At 45.1% G+C, this 22,909-nt stretch overlaps 1 protein-coding gene across 2 annotated transcripts in view; it reads right to left on the reverse strand.

Moving 5' to 3' along the window:
* The window catches only part of VWA5B2 (von Willebrand factor A domain containing 5B2), a 92,361-nt gene that overhangs the window by 25,671 nt on the left and 43,781 nt on the right, over nucleotides 1-22,909 (reverse strand). For both annotated transcript variants that reach the window (XM_069726959.1, XM_069726958.1), the window contains exons 9-10: nucleotides 20,738-20,848; nucleotides 1,064-1,263 (exon numbers count right to left, since the gene is read on the reverse strand). In XM_069726959.1, the coding sequence (XP_069583060.1) occupies nucleotides 1,064-1,263; nucleotides 20,738-20,848 (311 nt within the window). The remainder of the gene's footprint in view (nucleotides 1-1,063; nucleotides 1,264-20,737; nucleotides 20,849-22,909) is intronic.

Genomic DNA, 22,909 nt, shown 5'->3' on the forward strand with positions numbered 1-22,909 from the left:
ATGGTGCTAGTGAAAGGGACCTCTCAGCCTGTCAGGGTTGTGAGCAAGTGTGGTGCCACATCAGCGACTGTATGGGCCACATCCTCTCACTCACTAGGCCCGTGTGGACACGGGGTGTCTGTGTAAAACTGTGCCAAGATGACCTTGCATGTCTCCAGGGGGTGTTGGTGCAAGTTAGGAGATCATACCACGTGATCCCTCAGACCTAATAGTAACGTAAGGCGAGGTGCGAGTTTATCACAAAGGCCTTTACTTTCTTTGCAACCTACAGGGACCAATGTCAAGTGGCTGCTGTTGTCGTGTAAAGCATGCCAGCACAGGATTCTGGAACAGTGGAAACATGTTTTGTGGAGTGATGCCCAAAGCTTCTTTATATAGTAGAGTCTGGGTTTGCCAAATGCCAGGAGAATGTTTGCTGTCTGATTGCAATATGCCAGCCGTAAAGTTTGGTGGAGAAGGGATAAAAGCTAAGAGGCTGCTTCTCAGGGATTGGCATAGGCCTGTTAGATTCTGTGAAGGAAAATCTTAATGCTTCAGCATACCAAGATATTTTGGAAAATTGTATGCTTCAAACTTTATAGGAAGAGTTAGGAAAAGGCCCTTCTCTTTGCCAGCGTGACACTGCTCCAGTACACAAGGCAAGGTACATAAAGGCAATGTTAGGCAAGTTGTGTGTGGAAGAACTTGATGTGCCTTCAAAGAATTCCCATAGAAAAATTCCAAAACTTGTACAAAGCCTTCTCAGAAGAGTGAAAACTGTTGTAGCTGAAAAGTGGCTACCAACGTCATATTAAACTCTATGGATTTAGAATGGAATGTCATCAAAGCCCCTCTAGGTGTAATGTGTAGGAGTCAATATTTTTGTTCATATTGTGTACATCAGCCCTGGAAAAAATACCACTCTGCAAATCATTTTTTGTTGTTGATTAATTTATGAATTTACAAGAGATAAGTCTTCTCTGTATCTTCAACATTAACAAACATCGTAATGTTCATTATTATGGCAATAAAAGCCTGATTACAATATTATAGTTTAATTGTTCATCATGCTTTTTGTTCTCACCGTGTACTTCTTGCATGACTTAAAAGCTCAAGAACTCTGCTAGAATTTGTAAATCCAGTGTCTGTAATGATAAACAGTTGCCGTGGGTATCCACGATGCACCGGATATGCTAATATTCGACTTAGCAAAGAAGAGAAATTGCTTGACATCCCAAACATCTTGTTACTTTGGAAAAATTCACATGCCATCTCCAATGATTCCTGTTAAGAAAGATAAAGACACTCTTAATACCTTGGCATGTAAAAGTTTGGGCACCTCTGGTCAAAATTACTGTTAATGTGAACACTTAAGCAAGTTGAAGACTAAATACCGTATTTGTCGGACTATAAGACACACTTTTTTTCACAAAAAATTTTGGGGGAAAATGGGGGTGCATCTTATAGTCGGAATGTACTTACAGTTAGCGTGGTGGCAGCAGGAGTCAGGCGATTCTTCCGGTGGTCCGACGCTGCAAGGTGATGATCTTGCATTCCAGCCTGGTGCGGCAGGCTCGGCGGTGCCAGGTGGTGCAGGGTGCTCCGGCGACATTTAGTGAAAGGCCCTGCACTTCTATTGCCTCGATGCTGTGGCCTCCGAGAAAATGGCTGCCGGAGGCGGCGCTTGCACAGATTGAGATTTCAGCTCCGAGATCTTGGTACGAGAGCACCAGACTGGGATGGGATTTCCTGGAGACCATCGCATTGCAGCAATGGATGTGCGGGGGCTCCGGGCTTTCACAAAATGTCAACGTATCCCCCTGCACCGCCGAATCTGCGCACCAGTCTGGGTCATATAATCTCCTGACCACCAAACACCCCCTGTGACTCTACTCCACCAGCACTGCCGATCCCCCTTGGAAAGCTGAATTCAGGACTGTAAGACGGACCCCCATTTGATGCATTAATTTTTTCCTCCCATTTTCCTTCTGAAAATTTGGGGTGCGTCTTATGGTCCAGTGCGTCTTAAAGTTCGAAAAATACGGTAATCTCTAAAAGGCTTAAAAATAGATGACACATTTCCTTTGTATTTTAGGGAAAAAATATACACATATAGTATTTTTTTTCATTGTAAAAATTAAAAAAGTTAAATGGGCACCTTTGGAGATTTGTGCTCAGATAACTTTGAGCAAGGTTTAGACATTAAAATTAGCCTATTAGGGTTATGGCTTATTCACTATCGTTGTTAGGAAAGGCCAGGTCATGCAAATTGCCTAGATTTATAAAAACCCAGCCTCCTATAACCTTGTGCCAAAAAAAAAAAACAGCAGCCATGGGTTTTTCTAAGCAGCTGCCTAACAATCTGAAAATAGTGGAGGTTCACAAAGCAGAAGAAGGCTACAAGAAGATAGTAAAGCATTTTCAAGTTACCCTTTCCTCTGATTGAAATGTAACTAAGAATTGGCAGTTAACAGGAACAGTGGAGGTCAAAATAAGGTCTGGAAGGCAAAGCAAAAATTTAGTGAGCTGATCATAGGATTTCTAGAGAGGCAAATCAGAACCTCCGCTTGACTGCAAAAGACCTTCAGAAAGGTCTACTATTCAGAGACACATGCACAAATATGGCCTTCATGAAAGTCATCAGAAGAAAACCTCTCCTGCCTCCTCACCATAAAATGCAGCATTAGAAGTATGCAAAATAACATCTAAACAAGCCTGATGCATTTTGGAAACAAGTCCTGTGGACCGATGAGGTTAAAATAGAACTCTTTGGCCACAGTGATCAAAAAGTATGCATGGAGAAAAATGGGCACATAATTTCAGGAAAAGAACATATCAACAAACCATAAGCTTGGGGGGTAGATCAACCATGCTTTGGGGTTGTTTTGCAGCCAATGAGCTAGGGAGCATGTCACGGGCACGGGGAAGAATGGATTCAATTAAATTTCAACAAATTATTGATGTAAATCTGTAAAAAAGCTGAAGTTAATGGTCCTAAACATATGTCAAAATCCACAATAGACTACCTCAAAAGGCGCAAGCTGAAGGTTTTACAATGGCTTTCAAAGCCCTCTGATCTGATCATCATTGAAAATCTGTGGCTAAACTTCAAAATAGTAGTGCATGCAGGACGACCCAGGAATGTCACAGAACTGGAAGAATTTTCCAAGGAAGAATGGATGAAAATCCCTTAAACAAGAATTGAAAAACTTGTTTGGCTACAAAAAGCATTTAAAAGCTGTGATATTGTCACGGTTCAACCCCTCAGTGTGTCTGGGATGCAGTTACTGACAGCTTGGCCATATTATTTTTGTACATGGGAGTGCTGAGCTGTCAGGGTGTTGACTGAGGTGTTGAGACTGAGGTGTCGGTTGTCTCCAAGTGTTCATTATTCTAGGGTAATTGCCATGCTACTTAACTGAGCTGCGTCTCCGAGAACTCTGCCAGACGTACATGCAGCTTGTGAGGTTTGTTCTCCTGTGCCTTGAGTTCTGTATGCTTGATCTGTTGCCTGACCTTGGACTTCGTTCTCACCATCCACCTGTTTAACCCCTTCCCGACCTTTGACGCCACGTAGGCATCATGAAAGTCGGTGCCAATCCGACCCATGACGCCTATGTGGCGTCATGGAAAGATCGCGTCCCTGCAGGCCGGGTGAAAGGGTTAACTCCCATTCCACCCGATCTGCAAGGACAGGGGGAGTGGTAGTTTAGCCCAGGGGGGGTGGCTTCACCCCCTCGTGGCTACGATCGCTCTGATTGGCTGTTGAAAGTGAAACTGCCAATCAGAGCGATTTGTAATATTTCACCTATTATAACGGGTGAAATATTACAATCCAGCCATGGCCGATGCTGCAATATCATCGGCCATGGCTGGAAATACTAATGTGCCCCCACCCCACCGATGGCCCCCCCAGCCCCCCGATCTGTCCGGTACACTGCTCCGGCTCCCCTCTGTCCTGTGCTCCGCTCCCCCCGTGCTTCAATCACCCCCCCGTGCTCCAATCACCCCCCCTGCACTCCGATCCACCCCCCTCCGTGCTCCGTTCCACCCCCCGTGCTCCGTTCCACCCCCCCGTGCTCTGTTCCACCCCCCCGTGCTCCGTTCCACCCCTCGCGCGCTCCGATTCACCCCCCCATGCTCCGATCCCCCCCTCCCGTGCTCCCCACCACCCTATCATACTTACCGATCCTGCCGGGGTCCGTCCGTCTTCTCCCCGGGCGCCGCCATCTTCCAAAATGGCGGGCGCATGCGCAGTGCGCCCGCCGAATCTGCCGGCCGGCAGATTCGTTCCAAAGTGCATTTTGATCACTGAGATATAATCTATCTCAGTGATCAAAATAAAAAAAATAATAAATGACCCCCCCCTTTGTCACCCCCCCATGCTCCGATCCCCCCCCCCCGTGCTCCCCCCCACCCTATCATACTTACCGATCCTGCCGGGGTCCGTCCGTCTTCTCCCCGGGCGCCACCATCTTCCAAAGGTAGGGACAATAAGAATTTTTTTTTTCCCACTCTTAGAATAGGGTTAGGGGTAGGGTTAGGGGTAGGGTTAGGGCTAGGGTTAGGGCTAGGGTTAGGGCTAGGGGTAGGGGTAGGGTTAGGGTTTCGGGATGTGCACACGTATTCTGGTCCTCTGTGGATTTTTCCGCTGCGGATTTGATAAATCCGCAGTGCTAAACCGCTGCGGATTTATGGCGGATTTACCGCGTTTTTTCTGCGCATTTCACTGCGGTTTTACAACTGCGATTTTCTATTTGAGCAGTTGTAAAACAGCTGCGGAATCCGCACAAAGAAGTGACATGCTGCGGAATGTAAACCGCTGCGTTTCCGTGCAGTTTTTCCGCAGCGTGTGTACAGCGATTTTTGTTTCCCATAGGTTTACATTGAACTGTAAACTCATAGGAAACTGCTGCGGATCCGCAGCGTTTTCCGCAGCGTGTGCACATACCTTTAGAATTAGGCCATATGCACACGGTGCGGATTTGGCTGCGGATCCGCAGTGGATTGGCCGCTGCGGATTCGCAGCAGTGTTCCATCAGGTGTACAGTACCATGTAAACATACGGAAACTAAATCCGCTGTGCCCATGGTGCGGAAAATACCGCGCGGAAACACTGCGTTGTATTTTCCGCAGCATGTCAATTCTTTGTGCGGATTCCGCAGCGTTTTACACCTGTTCCTCAATAGGAATCCGCAGGTGAAATCCGCACAAAAAACACTGGAAATCCGCAGTGCCTTTTACCCGCGGATTTTTCAAAAATGATGCTGAAAAATCTCACACGAATCCGCAACGTGGGCACATAACCTTAGGGTTAGGGTTGGAATTAGGGTTGTGGTTAGGGGTGTGTTGTGGTTAGGGTTGTGATTAGGGTTATGGCTACAGTTGGGATTAGGGTTAGGGGTGTGTTGGGGTTAGGGTTAGGGCTGTGATTAGGGTTATGGCTACAGTTGGGATTAGGGTTAGGGATGTGTTGGGGTTAGGGTTAGGGCAGTGATTAGGGTTATGGCTACAGTTGGGATTAGGGTTAGGGGTGTGTTGGGGTTAGTGTTGGAGGTAGAATTGAGGGGTTACCACTGTTTAGGCACATCAGGGGTCTCCAAACGCAACATGGCGCCACCATTGATTCCAGCCAATCTCGTATTCAAAAAGTCAAATGGTGCTCCCTAAATTCCGAGCCCTGACGTGTGCCCAAACAGTGGTTTACCCCCACATATGGGGTATCAGTGTACTCAGGATAAACTGCGCAACAATTACTGGGGTCCAATTTCTCCTGATAACCTTGTGAAAATAAAAAAATGCTTGCTAAAACATCATTTTTGAGGAAAGAAAAATGATTTATTATTTTCACGGCTCTACGTTGTAAACGTCTGTGAAGCACTTGGGGGTTCAAAGTGCTCATCACATATCTAGATAAGTTCCTTTCGGGGTCTAGTTTCTAAAATGGGGTCACTTGTGTGGGGTTTCTACTGTTTAGGCACACCAGGGGCTCTGCAAACGCAACGTGACGCCGGCAGACCATTCCATCAAAGTCTGCATTTCAAAAGTCACTACTTCCCTTCTGAGCCCCGACGTGTGCCCAAACAGTGGTTTACCTCCACACATGGGGTATCAGCGTACTCAGGAGAAACTGAACAACAACTTTTGGGGTCAAATTTCTCCTGATACCCTTGGGAAAATAAAAAATTGCAGGCTAAAAGATCATTTTTGAGAAAATAATTTTTTTTTTTAATTTTCATGGCTCTGCGTTATAAACTTCTGTGAAGCACTTGGGGGTTCAAAGTCCTCACCACACATCTAGATTACTTCCTTTGGTGGACTAGTTTCCAAAATGGGGTCATTTCTGGGGGATCTCCAATGTTTAGGCACACAGGGGCTCTCCAAACGTGACATGGTGTCCGCTAATGATTGGAGCTAATTTTCCATTTAAAAAGCCAAATGGCGTGCCTTCCCTTCCGAGCCCTGCCGTGCGCCCAAACAGTGGTTTACCCCCACATATGGGGTATCAGCGTACTCAGGACAAACTGGACAACAACATTTGGGGTCCAATTTCTCCTATTACCCTTGGCAAAATAGGAAATTCCAGGCTAAAAAATCATTTTTGAGGAAAGACAAATTTTTTATTTTCATGGCTCTGCGTTATAAACCTCTGTGAAGCACCTGGGGGTTTAAAGTGCTCAATATGCATCTAGATAAGTTCCTTGGGGGTCTAGTCTCCAAAATGGGGTCACTTGTGGGGGAGCTCCAATGTTTAGGCACACAGGGGCTCTCCAAACACGACATGGTGTCCGCTAACAATTGGAGCTAATTTTCCATTCAAAAAGTCAAATGGCGCGCCTTCCCTTCCGAGCCCTGCCGAGTGCCCAAACAGTGGTTTACCCCCACATATGAGGTATCGGCGTACTCGGGAGAAATTGCCCAACAAATTTTATGATCCATTTTATCCTATTGCCCATGTGATAATGAAAAAATTGAGGCGAAAATAATTTTTTTGTGAAAAAAAAGTACTTTTTCATTTTTACAGATCAATTTGTGAAGCACCTGAGGGTTTAAAGTGCTCACTAGGCATCTAAATAAGTTCCTTGGGGGGTCTAGTTTCCAAAATGGGGTCACTTGTAGGGGAACGCCAATGTTTAGGCACACAGGAGCTTTCCAAACGCGACATGGTGTCCGCTAACGATGGAGATCATTTTTCATTCAAAAAGTCAAATGGTGCTCCTTCCCTTCCGAGCCTTACCATGTGCCCAAACAGTGGTTTACCCCCACATGAGGTATCAGTTTACTCAGGAGAAATTGCCCAACAAATTTTAGGATCCATTTTATCCTGTTGCCCATGTGAAAATGAAAAAATTGAGGCTAAAAGAATTTTTTTGTGAAAAAAAAGTACTTTTTCATTTTTATGGATCAATTTGTGAAGCACCTGGGGGTTCAAAGTGCTCACTATGCATCTAGATAAGTTCCTTGGGGCATCTAGTTTCCAAAATGGGGTCACTTGTGGGGGAGCTCCAATTTTTAGGCACACGGGGGCTCTCCAAACGTGACATGGTGTCCGCTAAAGAGTGGAGCCAATTTTTGATTCAAAAAGTCAAATGGCGCTCCTTCCCTTCCAAACCCTGCCGTGCGCCCAAACAGTGGTTTACCCCCACATATGAGGTATCAGCGTACTCAGGACAAATTGGACAACAACTTACGTGGTTCAGTTTCTCCTTTTACCATTGGGAAAATAAAAAAATTGTTGCTAAAAGATAATTTTTGTGACTAAAAAGTTAAATGTTCATTTTTTCCTTCCATGTTGCTTCTGCTGCTGTGAAGCACCTGAAGGGTTAATAAACTTCTGAAATGTGGTTTTGAGTACCTTGAGGGGTGCAGTTTTTAGAATGGTGTCACTTTTGGGTATTTTCAGCCATATAGACCCCTCAAACTGACTTCAAATGTGAGGTGGTCCCTTAAAAATGGTTTTGTAAATTTCGTTGTAAAAATGAGAAATCGCTGGTCAAATTTTAACCCTTATAACTTCCTAGCAAAAAAAAATTTTGTTTCCAAAATTGTGCTGATGTAAAGTAAACATGTGTGAAATGTTATTTATTAACTATTTTGTGTCACATAACTCTCTGGTTTAACAGAATAAAAATTCAAAATGTGAAAATTGCGAAATTTTCAAAATTTTCGCCAAATTTCCGTTTTTATCACAAATAAACGCATAATTTATTGACCTAAATTTACCACTAACATGAAGCCCAATATGTCACGAAAAAACAATCTCAGAACCGCTAGGATCCGTTGAAGCGTTCCTGAGTTATTACCTCATAAAGGGACACTGGTCAGAATTGCAAAAAACGGCAAGGTCTTTAAGGTCAAAATAGGCTGGGTCATGAAGGGGTTAATCCCTTCAGCTCTGTTCAGTTATCCTCCCGGTAGTCTGACCTCAGAACGTTACCCGACTATGCTTTTGTCTCTTTGTTCTGTTTATGATGCACCCACCTGGCTTCAGATCTTCGATTCCTTGACCATTCTGACTAGTGTCACAACTACTTTCAAAATTGGATACTACTAGGCACAAACCATGCAGGGTGCCCAAACTTTTGCATTGGCCCATTTTACTTACTGTAATTTTTAAAATGTAAAAGATGAAAATTAGCCAGATTACTTACCGGTAATGCTCTTTTAATGAGTCCACGACAGCACCCACTGGAGAGATAGGGATCCACCCCAAGGAACAGGAAACCTACAGAAGAATAAAAGGGGCGGTCTGCCTCTCCTCCTCAGTTTAATTTCCAGAGTACCCGGGGACCGCCAGTATTAGGTAAATATTTACAATATATATTTTAAATGTATTTACTCTACAAAGGAAGTAATTCAATTGGTATGTTTTATTTATTAAGGAGGGATGTGACTGGGTGCTGTCGTGGACTCATTAAAAGAGCATTACCGGTAAGTAATCCGGCTATTTACCCTTCGCCACGACAGCACCCACTGGAGAGATTTCCAGAGGGACCACCGGGACTAGGGAGGGACCACCGTGCTGAGGATAGTCCTGCCAAAGTGTAGGTCAGAAGTTGATGAAAGATCAAGCCAATAGTGGTTATAGAAGGAGCCAACCACGTTGCCGCCTCACATATGTCCTCAATTGGAACATTTCCCCTTTCAGCCCAGGAAGATGCCATAGGTCTGGTGGAATGTGCTTTAATACCCTCCGGAGGTTCCTTATTTTTCAGGGAGTAGGCCAGCCAGATAGCCTCTCTAATCCATTGGGACAATGTGGCTCTTGTGACTCCATACCCTCTCTTTTTGCCCTGGAAGCATATTAACAGAGCCCTACACTGCCTCCAACTACTAGTTCTTTCAATATATTGTAAAACTACTCTCCTGACATCTAGAGTGTGAAATTTTTGTTCTTCAGGAGTGGAGGGGTCTTTAAAGAAAGTTGGAAGATGTATCTCTTGTGATCTATGGAATTTTCCCACTACCTTAGGGAGGTATAAGGGGTCTGGTTTTAAAATTAGCCTGTCCTGAAATGTTAAAAGGAAAGGTGAATCTATTGACAGGGCCTGAATGTCGCTGACCCTTCTAGGCGATGTTAGTGCTACTAAGAAGGCCGTTTTTAACGATAGGTGTTTTAGAGACGCTGTATCTATAGGCTCAAACGGAGGTTCTGTAAGAGAGTCTAGGACTAGGTTTAAATCCCAAGGAGATACTCTAGGGATGTGGACAGGAGTAACTCGTTCACAGGCCATGATAAAACGGGACACCCATTTATTCCCTGCAATATTATGGCCATAGAGGGCGCCTAGAGATACTTGGACTTTTAGCGTATTAACAGAAAGACGTAACTCTTTCCCTTTTTGTAAAAATTCTAAGATAGGTCTTATTGGAATTTCTGAGGGGTTGGAACCTGTATGGAACTGAAGACATTTTTTCCATATTTTGGTATAGATTTTTGTAGTAGATGGTTTCCTGCTAAGCAGGAGTGTATCAATTAGACCTCTTGAAAAACCTCTAGAATTTAGTATCTGCCTTTCAAATTCCAGGCTGTCAAGTGGAGGCTGTCCACTTGGGGGTGAAAGAAAGGTTTGATTGAGGGAAGGACCCATGGGTCTGTCACTGACATTGATTACAGGCACGAGAACCATGGTCTCTTGGGCCAAAATGGTGCTATTAATATTATCCAGGCCTGTTCCTCTCTGATTTTCCGTTTTATTTGAGGTAGTAGAATTATCGGAGGAAAGGCATATGCTAGATTGAATTGCCAGGGTATTTGAAGAGCATCTAGAACGTCCAGGTGATCTGCACGGGACCGAGATGCAAATTTCTCCACTTGTCTGTTTTGTCTCGTAGCAAACAGGTCTATCTGACGATGGCCCCATAATAATGTTAACTTGTGAAAAATGTGAGAATTTAGGCACCATTCTCCCTGATGTAGAGTGTGTCGACTTAGGAAGTCCACCTGTTGATTCTTCTCTCCCCTGATGTGGAGGGCAGAGAGAGACAACAGATGTTTTTCGGCCAGGATCAAGATGTTCTCTGCGGAAGACAGAGCGTCTGATCGACTACCACCTTGTTTGTTTAAGTAAGCCGCTGTCGTAGTGTTGTCTGAACAGACTGACGTGATTTCCTCGAAGCTGTGGAAGAAATTGACGTAATGCATAGTTTACCGCATTTAGTTCTTTCAGATTAGATGAATATTGAATTTCTTCTTCATTCCATATTCCCTGGCAGAAACTATCTCCTATATGTGCGCCCCACCCATGGGGACTAGCATCAGTAGTTAAAGCGTGGGATGGTGTAATTACCCAAGCGGCCCCCTCCGATAAATGTCAACTATCTAACCACCATATCAGGGAGGCTAGAACATCTTGCGATTAGGTTATCTTAGATTCAAGGTGGCCAAGGAGTTTTTTCTGTTCCCAAAGAATTTGGTGTTGCAATGTTCGGGTATGGAATTGTGCCCACTGGACAGCTGGAGTACAGGAAGAAAGGGATCCCAATAAGGACATTCCTTCCCTCAGGGACATTCGGGGTTTATGAATTGCAGCAGTTACTTTCTTCTCTATTAGGCCTGTTTCACATTTGCGGTTGTGTCCGCAGCGTTTTATCCACAGTAATCCGCATGCGTTGTGTATTCCTATATTTAACATTATAAACGCAAGTGTCTGCATTTGATCGCGTTTGACAACGCATGCGTCGTTTTGTCGTCTGCGGTTTGGCACGGTGAACGCTACATGTAGTAATTTTGTAGGCGTCAATTAGCCGCCTAGAAACGTATGTGGTTGTTAGCGGCACAAATGCGAAAAAAACGCATTGCTGTCTATGTGAACGCATGTTGCCGCAAGCATATGCATTTGCTTGCATTAGTGAACGTATGCGTTGAACCAGAGAAAAACATGTCTAGACACTGATTAGCCACCCCTCACATACAAGATGATAAAGGGAGGGAGTGGGCATTGCCAGGTCACTACACAGCAGACTGGGAAGCAGACTACACAGAGGAAAAGCAACTTGGAGGAAAAACTCTGAACAAAGTGAGTATATCAAAGCCAATGCCTGTATTTTCTATTTTCTGTCTCTACATGTCCTAATATCTTCCATTTCTTTCTTTCTGCATGCATCAGAATGTCTTCTTCTGATGAGGAGCAACGTCCTGGGCCTTATGAAGCCGAACATATCAGTGAAGTGAGTACTCACCTCGTCAGATTGGTAAGTATTCACAGTCACATCTACACATGACAAATTTTTTTTTTCCTTTTTTTAGAGTTTTTCTTATACTGCGGCAGAGGCTGGGCCGAAGCAGCGGACTCACAGTCGCGTGGCAAGGCAGAAGCGTGTACGTATACAAGGCTGACTGTTTACTGTATCCTCACTTTAGTATTCTTGAATCGTCCTTTGTTTACTTTACTCTTTCTTTACATTTGTCTTCTGCACTCCTTCTGTATCTTGACTTTTCTTATTCATGCCATTTCTCATCCTCTGTTTTCTTTCTTTTCCTTATGTTAATGTATCCAACATTAATGTCTTTATTTTTTAGGTACCAGAACGGGATGAAGACCTAATAGAAAATGACCTCCTCATCTCCCTGGTCCAGGAGCGAGTCCCGTTGTGGGACACCCGGGTTCCACAGCACTCGGACAATGTGACGACCCGGCACCTTTGGAATGAGGTGGCCAAAGCGATGTGGGATGGCTGTGACAACGCCCCTACTCGGGTCCGAAGTGCATTTTGTAAGTATTGCAATGCAGTGTGAAGCAGCAGTGACCTTGGCCATGCTCACACAACTGTGTGTGATGAGAGAAACTCTCAGCAGTTTCTCTCATCACACACAGTTGTAGGAGCACGGCCAAAAGTAGATTGTGTAACCACAATTTTTTGTTTTTTCAACAGTGCAGAAAGTCAAACCACGTTGGCGTTCGATGAAGGAACTTCAACAACGATCTGCGTCAAGAGAGCCGTGTTCCCAGTTGTTCAGGAGCAAGGATCCGAAAGTACAAATACCATCGTATTCTGGCATTTTTAATACCGGTCCTTGCCCAGAGAACGTAAGTATTTATCTCGTGCATTTGGTTGTGTTGTATTGCCATAATCTGTATGTTTCTATTCCAGAGGAGTTGGCGTCGGGTTAATTTTTGGTATTAATGTTTTTTTTCTTTTTTCACAGCACATGGAGCAGTACTGTTGGCCCAGGTTCTGGAGCGGTCCTTCATCAGACAGCCACGGACCCGTCCCAGCCATCCAGCAGCGCTGCAGCAAGTGGGCCTGCCACACTACCTGGAGACCAGGAAGCTGGTCCATCAGGTGTTCCCCTTTCCCAGTTCTCTGCCCCCTTTTTTTTGGGCTCCTCCCAGCAGCGGCAGAGGGCATCAGACAGGTCCCTCATGCCTGAGTTTTTGCACTTGAGCTCGGTTTTTCACGAAGGACTCAAGGCTTTGAGTGACCGAATGGATATTTCCCTTAGCCACATGAATACACGTATCCAGGAGGTCACCAAAAGCCTTGACCAAGTAAAAGCCAACCTCCAGAGGCCAGCACATCATTTCTTTAACCAAATTGAGCAGGGCATGTTTGAACACCTTACTCCTGATCTCCAGCTTAGTGTCATGCAGGCCTGCAATGCTGCTTACGTGCAGGCTATGCAGCAGAGTCGGTACTTTTAGCAGACAGTGTCGGCATATCCACCTGTGCCCTCACTGTCACGATTAACCTCAATGCCAACCTCTGCTGCATACAACTGCATGGCCACCTCTATTCTTAGCACTGCCGGACACCAGTACAGCACCACCACCATGCCGAGTGCTGTAGGACAGCCCACCGCCACCACCATGACAACCGCTGCTCCTGCTTGGACCTCCTCCACTGACACCACGATGCAGCAGTAGGAGCCTGGCATGGCCTCCGTATCGCCTCCATCATGATGCAGCAGCAGGACCCTGGCATGGCCTTCCGTACCGCCTCCACCACGATGCAGCAGCAGGACCCTGGCATGGCCTTCCGCTCTACAAGCGCTATGGACTCTGGCATAGCTGCGCGCTCTACGAGCACTATGTACTCTGGCATCGCTGCACGCTCTACAAGCACTATGGACTCTGGCATGGCTGCACGCTCTACGAGCACTATGGACTCTGGCATGGCTGCACGCTCTACGAGTACTATGGACTCTGGCATGGCTGCACGCTCTACGAGCACTATGGACTGGCATGGCTGCACGCTCTAGGAGCACTATGGACTTTGGCACAGTGCAGCCGGACCCTGACGGGTCATCAACCACGACCATGCCACGACATATGAGCCCACCGAGGCTTACCATAACCCGACGATCCCAGAAAGGGAGAAAAAATAAAAAAAAACGGACTCTTAGTATTCCTCCCCCCTCACCTCCCAGTGTGTCTGTTATGTCAGGTTTGTCTCACCCTTCCAGTGCGTATCAGGCCTCTCATTTGTCAAACCCTATCCCCGAACTACCAGACCCCACAAGTTTCATTGCCCCTTCTCCTGCCACCCCTGTGTCGTCCACACTTAGCCAGGCCTCACTGCTTCACACCCACTGTTTCCATCACTCTACCCCAAGCAGGCACAGTTAAATAAATATTTTGGTTGTTAAAAAATAAATACAAGTTTTTTGCCCCCAATTATGTTTGGTTTATTGTGTCTTTTGCCGCCTGCAACACACACCGTGCGCCAAATAAAACACTGCGTCGCACACTTTATTTTTTGGCCACATCATAGCTCCAGTAGTTAGCAAGTACAAGACTTTGTGTGTCTTTAGTATAGAGCTATGAGGTGGACCAAAAAATTTATACTTCTATTTTCTCCTTAATCTCTTCATTCTGCTTAGTCTGTGACTAGTGTTGCAGACTGAAGAGAAAATGGTGGCAATACAATGCAAAACTATACTCTACAGGTCAGGAGTCCAAAAACTCATTAGTTGGGATGCCTGACCTTGTGAGTAGAGAAGTGCATTGTATAGCCTCCTTTTTCTCTTCGGTGTACATAATCTATTTCACACAAACTGAAGGGACGATAGTGGTCATACACGGCATATCTATACTCACCTGCACATGTATCAGAAATAGTGAATTCATGAGGCTGTTATATGTGCATCAAGAATTCATTATTTCTGACACCTGACTTGATGAGTATAGATCTGTTTTGTATGACAGCCATTGTCTATTCAGTCTGTGTCCAATGGATACTGCATAGCAGAACAGAATCAGGAAGCAATGACGTCAACAACCTTATCACTAAAAGAACATGGCTGCCGTCACACTAGCAGTATGTGGTCACTATTTTATATTAGTATTTGTAAGCCAAAACAAGGAGTGGAACAATTAGAGGAAAAGTATAATATTAGCATATCTAGCACCTCAGCCTTTTTCACCCACTCCTGGTTTTGGATTACAAATACTGATAATAAATACAGACCAAATACTGCTAGTGTGAAGACAACCTCGGTTTATAGAGGCAATACATATGAGACACGGTCAAGACACCAAAAAAAGTTTATTAACGAGAAACATTAGTAACTTGTAGGAAAATAACTGGTACAGATAAAATAACAACAGGACATTTACACAACATTGTCCTGCCATGACACACATTCAATATCCAAATCAAAAAAGGCAGCAAATTGGTGCCGCATGTGGCCAACTTCAGCTGTTGACCGCAGCGGGTGATGCTGGTAATCGGGCAGTGGGTGTGCAACTGGTTCATCCAGTTCAATGTTGGGCCGCTCCTTAGCCATAATGTAATTGTGCAGAACCACACAGGCTTTGACCATCTCGTCGACTGTCTCCATTTTTAGATTTATGGCTGATGTAAGAATGCGCCATTTTGAGACTAGAATCCCAAAGGTACACTCTACAGTTCTTCGTGCACTGGTCAGTCTGTAGTTAAAGATCCTTTTAGTGTGGTTCAAGTCACAACTTGAATATGGCTTCAGTAGGTTTTCGCACATCTGAATGGCCTCATCCCCAACCATAACAAATGGCATCGGTGGACCTTGAGTGTTGGGGAAAGGTTGTGGCCGTGGAAAATTAAATTTTTGCCATACACACAGCGGCCCATATCCGTGTTCTTGAAAGTCTGGGAATCGTTGCCACGGCCAAAAGCTCCAATGTCCACGGCGATGAAGCGACAGTCCGCATCGGCTATTGCCATGAGCACAACAGAAAAATATTTTTTATAGTTGAAGTACTCCGATCCTGTTCTGGCTGGTTTGATAATGCAGATGTGCTTTCCATCCACCGCTCGCAAACAGTTGGGGAAATCACACACACACTCCAGAATTTTTCCACAATTCCAATCCACATGTCCAAGGTGGATAGGGGTATAAACTCATCCCGGAGTACATTCCACAAAGCCCGGCAGGTGTCCGCAACTATTCCCGACAGGGTGGCTATCCCAAGCCAGTATTGGAAATGGAGGGATGATAAACTCTCTCCGGTTGCCAGAAATCTGGAAGAAAATAAATAATAAAGAAAAATTACAATCAATTCTATTTATGGTGTGGTTATGCTAAAGACAAAGGAAAATACCAAACAAAAAAAAAAACACATGTAAGAACACCCAAAATTAGCACTGGCATTGGTTTACATTTCTTACGTACCTTAATGTAACCAGCAGACGTTCCTCGGGTGGAATCGCTCTACGGAGCTGGGTGTCCTGTCTCCGTATGGCTCCTTGAACACGAGCAAGCAAATCCCGGAATGAGTCTTGCGACATCCTTGTGTATTCCGGGAATTTGTCAGGGTTCTCATTAAGCTTGCCATACAGCGTGTGATAGGCCCCAAGTCTCTCACGTAATTCAATAATGGGGTGTCTCCAAAAACGCCTACGCTGTCTCCTTCTCCATCTTTCGCGATTTGTGTCTTGCTCCCAAGCAAACGCACAGGCAAGAAACAGCTTCATGCTTAAATCCAGGTTGAAATAAAAGCTCTCCATGTGAAGATCCATCATGACACAGGATACAGTAGCACACTGTTAAGATTTCAGCAGTCCTAGGGTCTATATATAGATATCCCATAATACATGCCCTCTGTAGTCCCATTGGCGGTATCTGGTTATCTAGATTTTTCTCCTGTAAAATTTGTCACCATTCGCACAAAAAACGCAAACGCAGACAAAAACGCATAGAAAAGCGTATAAACGCGGCTTTTTTTAGCACATGCGTTCCCGCATGCGTAAAAAAAACGCCGCGTTTGTACGCTTTTCTATGCGTTTTTTCCTGCACTTGCAGATGCGGATTAAACGCTGCGGATTCTAATGCAAATGTGAAACTAGCCTTAGAGAGATTTTTTCCTGAGGGAGTAGACATCTTTGTTTTGTAGAATCTAGATGAAACCCTAAAAATGTCTGGAGGGAAAGTGGGATAAGTCTGGATTTTTCGGAGTTGATGATCCAGCACAGGTCCTGTAAAGGTGAGACAGTGTAAGCTAAGCGTTTAGCACATTGAAGAGACGAATTTCCGACAACTAAAAAGTCATCCAAATAGGATTCCATTTTGAATTTATAATTTTTAATAACTGTATTGAGTTTTTTGAGATTTATAATTGTTCTGAACGAACCATCAGGCTTAGGGATTAGAAATAATCGAGAGTAGAACCCACTACCCTCTTGTCCCTTTGGTACTTTTACTCAAACATTTTTATCTATCAAGCTCTGTATCTCAAGTTCAAGGGCCCATTGTTGTATCGGTGAGCTAAGGGTTGTTATAATGAATGAATCGTGGGGAATTTGGAGGAATTCTCTTAATTCCTTCCTTAATGATATTTTGAATCCACGGATTTGATGTTATTTTTTCCCATTTAGGGAGGAATAATTTTAGTCTACCACCTACTGGGGTGACCGGTGTTCTAATATTTATTGTCTCTGCGGAAGGGGGGCCTTTAAACATAGTACCCCTTTGTTTTTCTTCCTTCGTGGCCCACCGCGTTGGTCTTTCATTCTGTCTCCTTTTCCCGAATGGTCTCCTCCTGAAAGTCTTCCTGTAGAAAGGAATTGAGGGGTCAGGGAAGGCTTTTTTCCTTTCTTTCGCTTTTTTAAGGATATCATCCAAAGCTTTCCCAAAGAGAAACTCACCCTCACACGGGATAGCACAGATTTTGGTCTTCAACTGTGTATCCCCCTTCCAACTCTTCATCCACAAGGCTCGTCTGGCATTATTTACTAGACCTGCTGATCTTGCTGCAAGGCGTAGAGAGTCAGCTGATGCATCAGCCATGAAGGCTGCTGCCCCTCTAATCAATGAAATTGCATCCCACAATTTCTGTCTAGAGACTCTTTGGTCAATCTGTTGATCTAATTCAGTGGTCCCCAACTCCAGGCCTCGAGGGCCGCCAACAGTGCAGGTTTTCACGATTTCCTTAGTATTGCACAGGGGTTGGAATCATCACCTGTGCAGATGATCACATTACCACCGATGCAATACTAAAGAAATCCTGAAAACCTGCACTGTTGGCGGCCCTCGAGGCCTGGAGTTGGGGACCCCTGATCTAATTGATCAATCCAGACAAGCATGGATATGGCAATTGCCGGTTTAAATATGCCTGTGGAAGCTTCCCATGATCTATTTAATGACGATTCCGCTTTCCGGTCTAGAGGATCAGAGAGTAGGCCTGCATCCTCAACTGGTAAAGCAGACTGTTTTGAAGTGGAGGCAACCGCTGCGTCCACTTTAGGGATCTTAGTCCATGAAATAAGTTCATCGCTAAAGGGGTACTTCCTTTTGGAGGCTAACAGGAGAAAACCTCTCTGGTCTTGTTTTTCCCATTCGCTCTTTATCAATGCTTTAACTGCAGGGATTACTGGGAAAGCTCTCCTTTTCCTCTCCGCTAACCCTGCAAGCATGATATCTTGTGTCGTCTGGTCATCCTTTGTATCTTCACAACCTATTGTGTTTCTAATTGATTTTACTAGGTTGTCCACCCCATCAAGGGGAAAACAAGACGACCTTCAATATCTGATGGTAATGAAGATGAGGATGATGCGTGTGAGGAGTCCGACTTGATTGCATGATCATCATCGGACTCAGAGGTGGACGCTATTTTTCCCTACTAGTTTTCTTAAGGGGTACGTTGGCTTGGGTGATGGCTTGTAACTCTTCCCTGATTATGGCCCGTATATCCGTAATGGACATAGATGGACCCTGCATGGTTTCACTAATACATTGCTTGCAGAGTTTTTTAGGGTAAGAATCTGGGAGAGGTTGATCACACAACGCACACTGTTTATGTTTGGATTTTTGTTTCTTTTTGGCCTGGGGGAAAAAAAATGTTGTGGAAAAGAGTGTCAGCTTAATAGGTAGAGGGTTTTTACACTCAGTGAAGCTCTATGGTACCGGATCAGGGGGCCGAAGCGCCGTTCTTGACCTTGAATCTGCGGCATCACTCTTATGGCTGACGTCTGAGGACCTCCTGCTGGCTGAATCACCCGCTGGGCCCACCGTCTTGCCTGGGGATGACATGTTGCATTGCCTGTGCGCCCGCAACCATCTCCCTTTTTAAACAGAAGATCCGTTTTTTTTTTTCCTTTTAGTGGTGTACTGCGCATGCGCGAACCGCACTTTACCTCACCGCTGTGCTGTATGCCCCGGAAGTACTATGATCACTTCCGGGCAGGTAATGGAGCTTTTCGCCGGACTGCGCATGCCCGGCCGCGTTCTCACCGTGGCCCGCGCTATGGAGCGGCGTTCTCGGCTGCTGCTGGAGACCGTGTGGCGGACCCCCGGCCCCCCATATGCCGTCCGACGTCCTGGAGCTCTCTTTCAGCCCGCACCTCCTCAGTGAGACCGGGCGACCTCTCTGTGCCGAACAGACGAGGGGGGGAAGCCGTCTAACGGAAACTCCCCCGACGCTGCATCTGGACCGCATCCCAGGCGGATGCCCTGGCCCAGCTATGGTCTTCTGAGTATCCAGAGAACCTGTCCCCTGGGAACAGGAAACCTAAACTGAGGAGGAGAGGCGGACGGCCCCTTTTATTCTTCTGTAGGTTTTAATGTTCCTTGGGGCGGATCCCCATCTCTCCAGTAGGTGCTTTCGTGGCGAAGGGTAAAATATATATTTTATATCTTTATGCCTAAAATACAAAGTAAATGTGTAATCTCTGACTTCAGGACTTTTAGAGATCATTTGGGTTATTCCATGGTAACTTGCGTTCCATTCACAAGCCATAAACTGGCTACAGACTGTTCTTTGAAGGCAGGCACAAAAAGGAGTGAATGTATATTGTACATTAAACTATTCTCAATAGAGTTCAACACAGTTTGATTTTTCAACAATAAAATTATATACAAAATACAGTGTTATTACTTGGTAACTTACGTTACAAAAAAAGGAAAGGCAATTGTCCTTCATGAGTCTGCCAAATTTTCTGTTCTGATAAACAGGGGAGAAGCACTATTTTTATTGTATTAAAACACCATAGTCCCAGCAACTTTAAAAAATATATTTTAACCTCTCAAGTTAAAAGCAACAGTTTTTATTACAAGAAATATAGATAACTTATGTTACCGCACAGTATAGTAACTTTCGTTACTAAGCTGATGGTAACTTACGTTACAATATGTTACCATCCACTGGATTAAACTTATTGTAAATTAAGTTACCATCATCTTTGTAACGTAAGTTACTATATTGTGATGTAATGTAAGCTACCATGGAATGACCCAGTTAATCTTCAACTTGCTTAACTGTTCACTGGGGTGCCCAAGTTTTTACATGCCCCTGTATCTTTCTTAACTATTTCTATAACTATCTTAATTATTACTGTTATTATTTTAAGGAGCAAAAGGGAGTGGGATCTAACTAAATCAGACTGAGGCAGTCAGTAAGTGAGCCAAAAACTGAAATAACCACTTCCAATATATGAGAACAATACCATTGCACAAGCATTTTAATCACTTTTGTATATAAATTCTTGTTGGTCAGCTGACATTGTGGATAGTATATATTTCAATTACGGAAACAAAAGAAGGTTTTTTTAAAAATTAAATACAGATGGTGGCTATTGCATACTTGCTTTCTCAGTCTTCTCCACCATAGGATCATACATGACCAATAGCAAAACTGAATTCTGGTACTACAACAATAAAAGAGTGCAATAACTTAAATATATGTAATGTAAAGCATAACATAAAAGCAAAATAAAGAAAGGCAAAGCAGGAAAGTAGCACAACTAAGTGTGATTCACACTGCAAATTCTCACCAAACTCTCAGCATCCTTTGCAGTCAGCAGTACTGAGTACAGATATTCCCTTGCAGCCCCCCTCACTCACGTTACTGCACTGCCTGCTTGTTGGAAACAGGGCCCTGCTGTCACATGTGCCACCTGCCACATTCAGCAACGTGCGTGCAGGTAAACTTCTCACAGCCAGTAGAAGAGCATCCTGCAAAACATGCAAAAATTGCACAGAAATATCAGACAAGTGGGCAAGAGATCATATAGAAAGCAGCATTATTAAAGGAACTACAATGGAGACTGGATTATGTACTATAGGATACAGGGATTTTTGTGTACTCACCATAAAATCCTTTTCTCTGAGCCAATCAATGGGGGATACAGGACCATGGGTGTTATGCTGCTGCCACTAGGAGGACACTAAGTTAACACATAAAGAATCACTCCTCCCCTGCAGTATACACCCTCCTGCTGGCTCTAAGTGAACCAGTTCGGTAACAAAGCAGTAGGAGCTTAATATTTAACAAGAATGAAGTATGTCAAAACCAAGTGAACACAGACAAAACTAAAGCCAATAGGCTAACAGGGTGGGTGCTGTGTCCCCCAATGATTGGCTCGGAGAAAAGGATTTTACGGTGAGTACACAAAAATCCCTATTTCTCCTACACCTCATTGGGGGACACAGGACCATGGGACATCCTAAAGAAGTCCCTGGGTGGGAAACAATCCACTGCAATTGCTCCTTGTACCCACAAGTTACAGATACGGTATTGCCGCCTGCAAAATTCTTCTGCCGATCGACACATCTGCTGAGGCCTGAGAATGGACATGGTAATGTTTCGTAAACGTATGCAGGCTGAACCAGGTCGTTGCCAGATGGCCCAAGACGCACCCACTGACCGAGTAGAATGAGCCTTAATCCCTGCTGGGACTGAGTGACCTCTAACTCGGTAGGACTCCTGGATAGCTGAACGAATCCACTTGGCTATCGTAGCCTTGGAAGTGGCTAGGCTCTCCTTGGCCCTTCTGGGAGCACAAACAGGGCATCTGACCTGCAGAAAGATGCCGTCCTCGAGACGTATCTCCTAAGACCTCTCACCAAATCCAGTGTGTGGAGAGCCTTCTCGGTGCGATGTACCTGCGCCGGGCAAAGTGAAGGCAAGACAATCTCTTCATTGAGGTGGAAAGATGAGACAACTTTCGGTAGAAAAGACAGGGATGTTCTCAAAACCACCTTATCCTGATGAAAAATGAGGAAAGGAACTTGGCAAGACAAGGCCGCCAGTTCTGAAACTCGTCGGATGGACGTGACCGCAACCAGGAGAAGCAACCTTCCATGACAGAAAAGACAGGAAAACGTCCTGCAGAGGCTCAAAAGGAGCCTCCTGCAAGACTCCGAGGACCAAATTAAGGTCCAATGGTTCCAACGGCATCTTATAGGGCGGCACCACATGGGAGACTCCGTGAATGAACGTCTTCACCTGTAATCTATTGGCAATTTTCCATTGGAACAGGACTGACAAGGCTGAAATCTGCCCTTTGAGAGAACTAAGGGCGAGACCCAAGTCCAAACCCGACTGAAGGAATTTGAGGATGGAAGGAACTGAAAATTCAAGAGGAGAGCGTCCTTGGTCCTGGCACCATGAGAAGGTGGTCTTCCAAATGCGATGATATATACGCATGGACGTAGGCTTCCTGCACGGATCATGGTAGAAATGACTTTTTGAGAAAAGCTTGCCTGTGTCAGGACCCAGGACTCAACGGCCATGCCGTCAAACACAGGGCCTCGGAGTTCTGGTGGTAATTGGGGCCCTGGGACAACAGCTCTGTGCGATTCGGTAATCGCCAGGGGACATCGCAGACTAGTTGAACTAGTTTGGTGTACCAGGCCCTGTGCAGCCAATCTGGCGCAATGAGGATTACTGGTATCCCCTCCGCTCTGATCTTCTTGATGACTCTCGGCAGTAAGGGGAGCGGGGGAAATATGTACGGAAGCTGGAACTGACGCCACGAGTGAACGAGTGCATCTGCCCCGATGGCTGCCGGATCGTGGGACCGAGCTATGAATTTGGGAACCTTGGAATTTAGCCGTGAGACCATCAGATCCACATCCGGGGTTCCCCAAAGACAACAGATCTGGTGGAAGATCTCCGGATGGAGAGACTACTCTGGAGTCGAGACCTTGGAGGCTGAGGAAATCTGCCTCCCAATTTTCCACTCCCGGGATGTGAACCACTGACATCATTGAGCAGTTTTCCTCGGCCCAACG

Source organism: Ranitomeya imitator, chromosome 5 (assembly GCF_032444005.1).
Source record: "Ranitomeya imitator isolate aRanImi1 chromosome 5, aRanImi1.pri, whole genome shotgun sequence".
In the NCBI taxonomy this organism is placed as follows: Eukaryota; Metazoa; Chordata; class Amphibia; order Anura; family Dendrobatidae; genus Ranitomeya; species Ranitomeya imitator.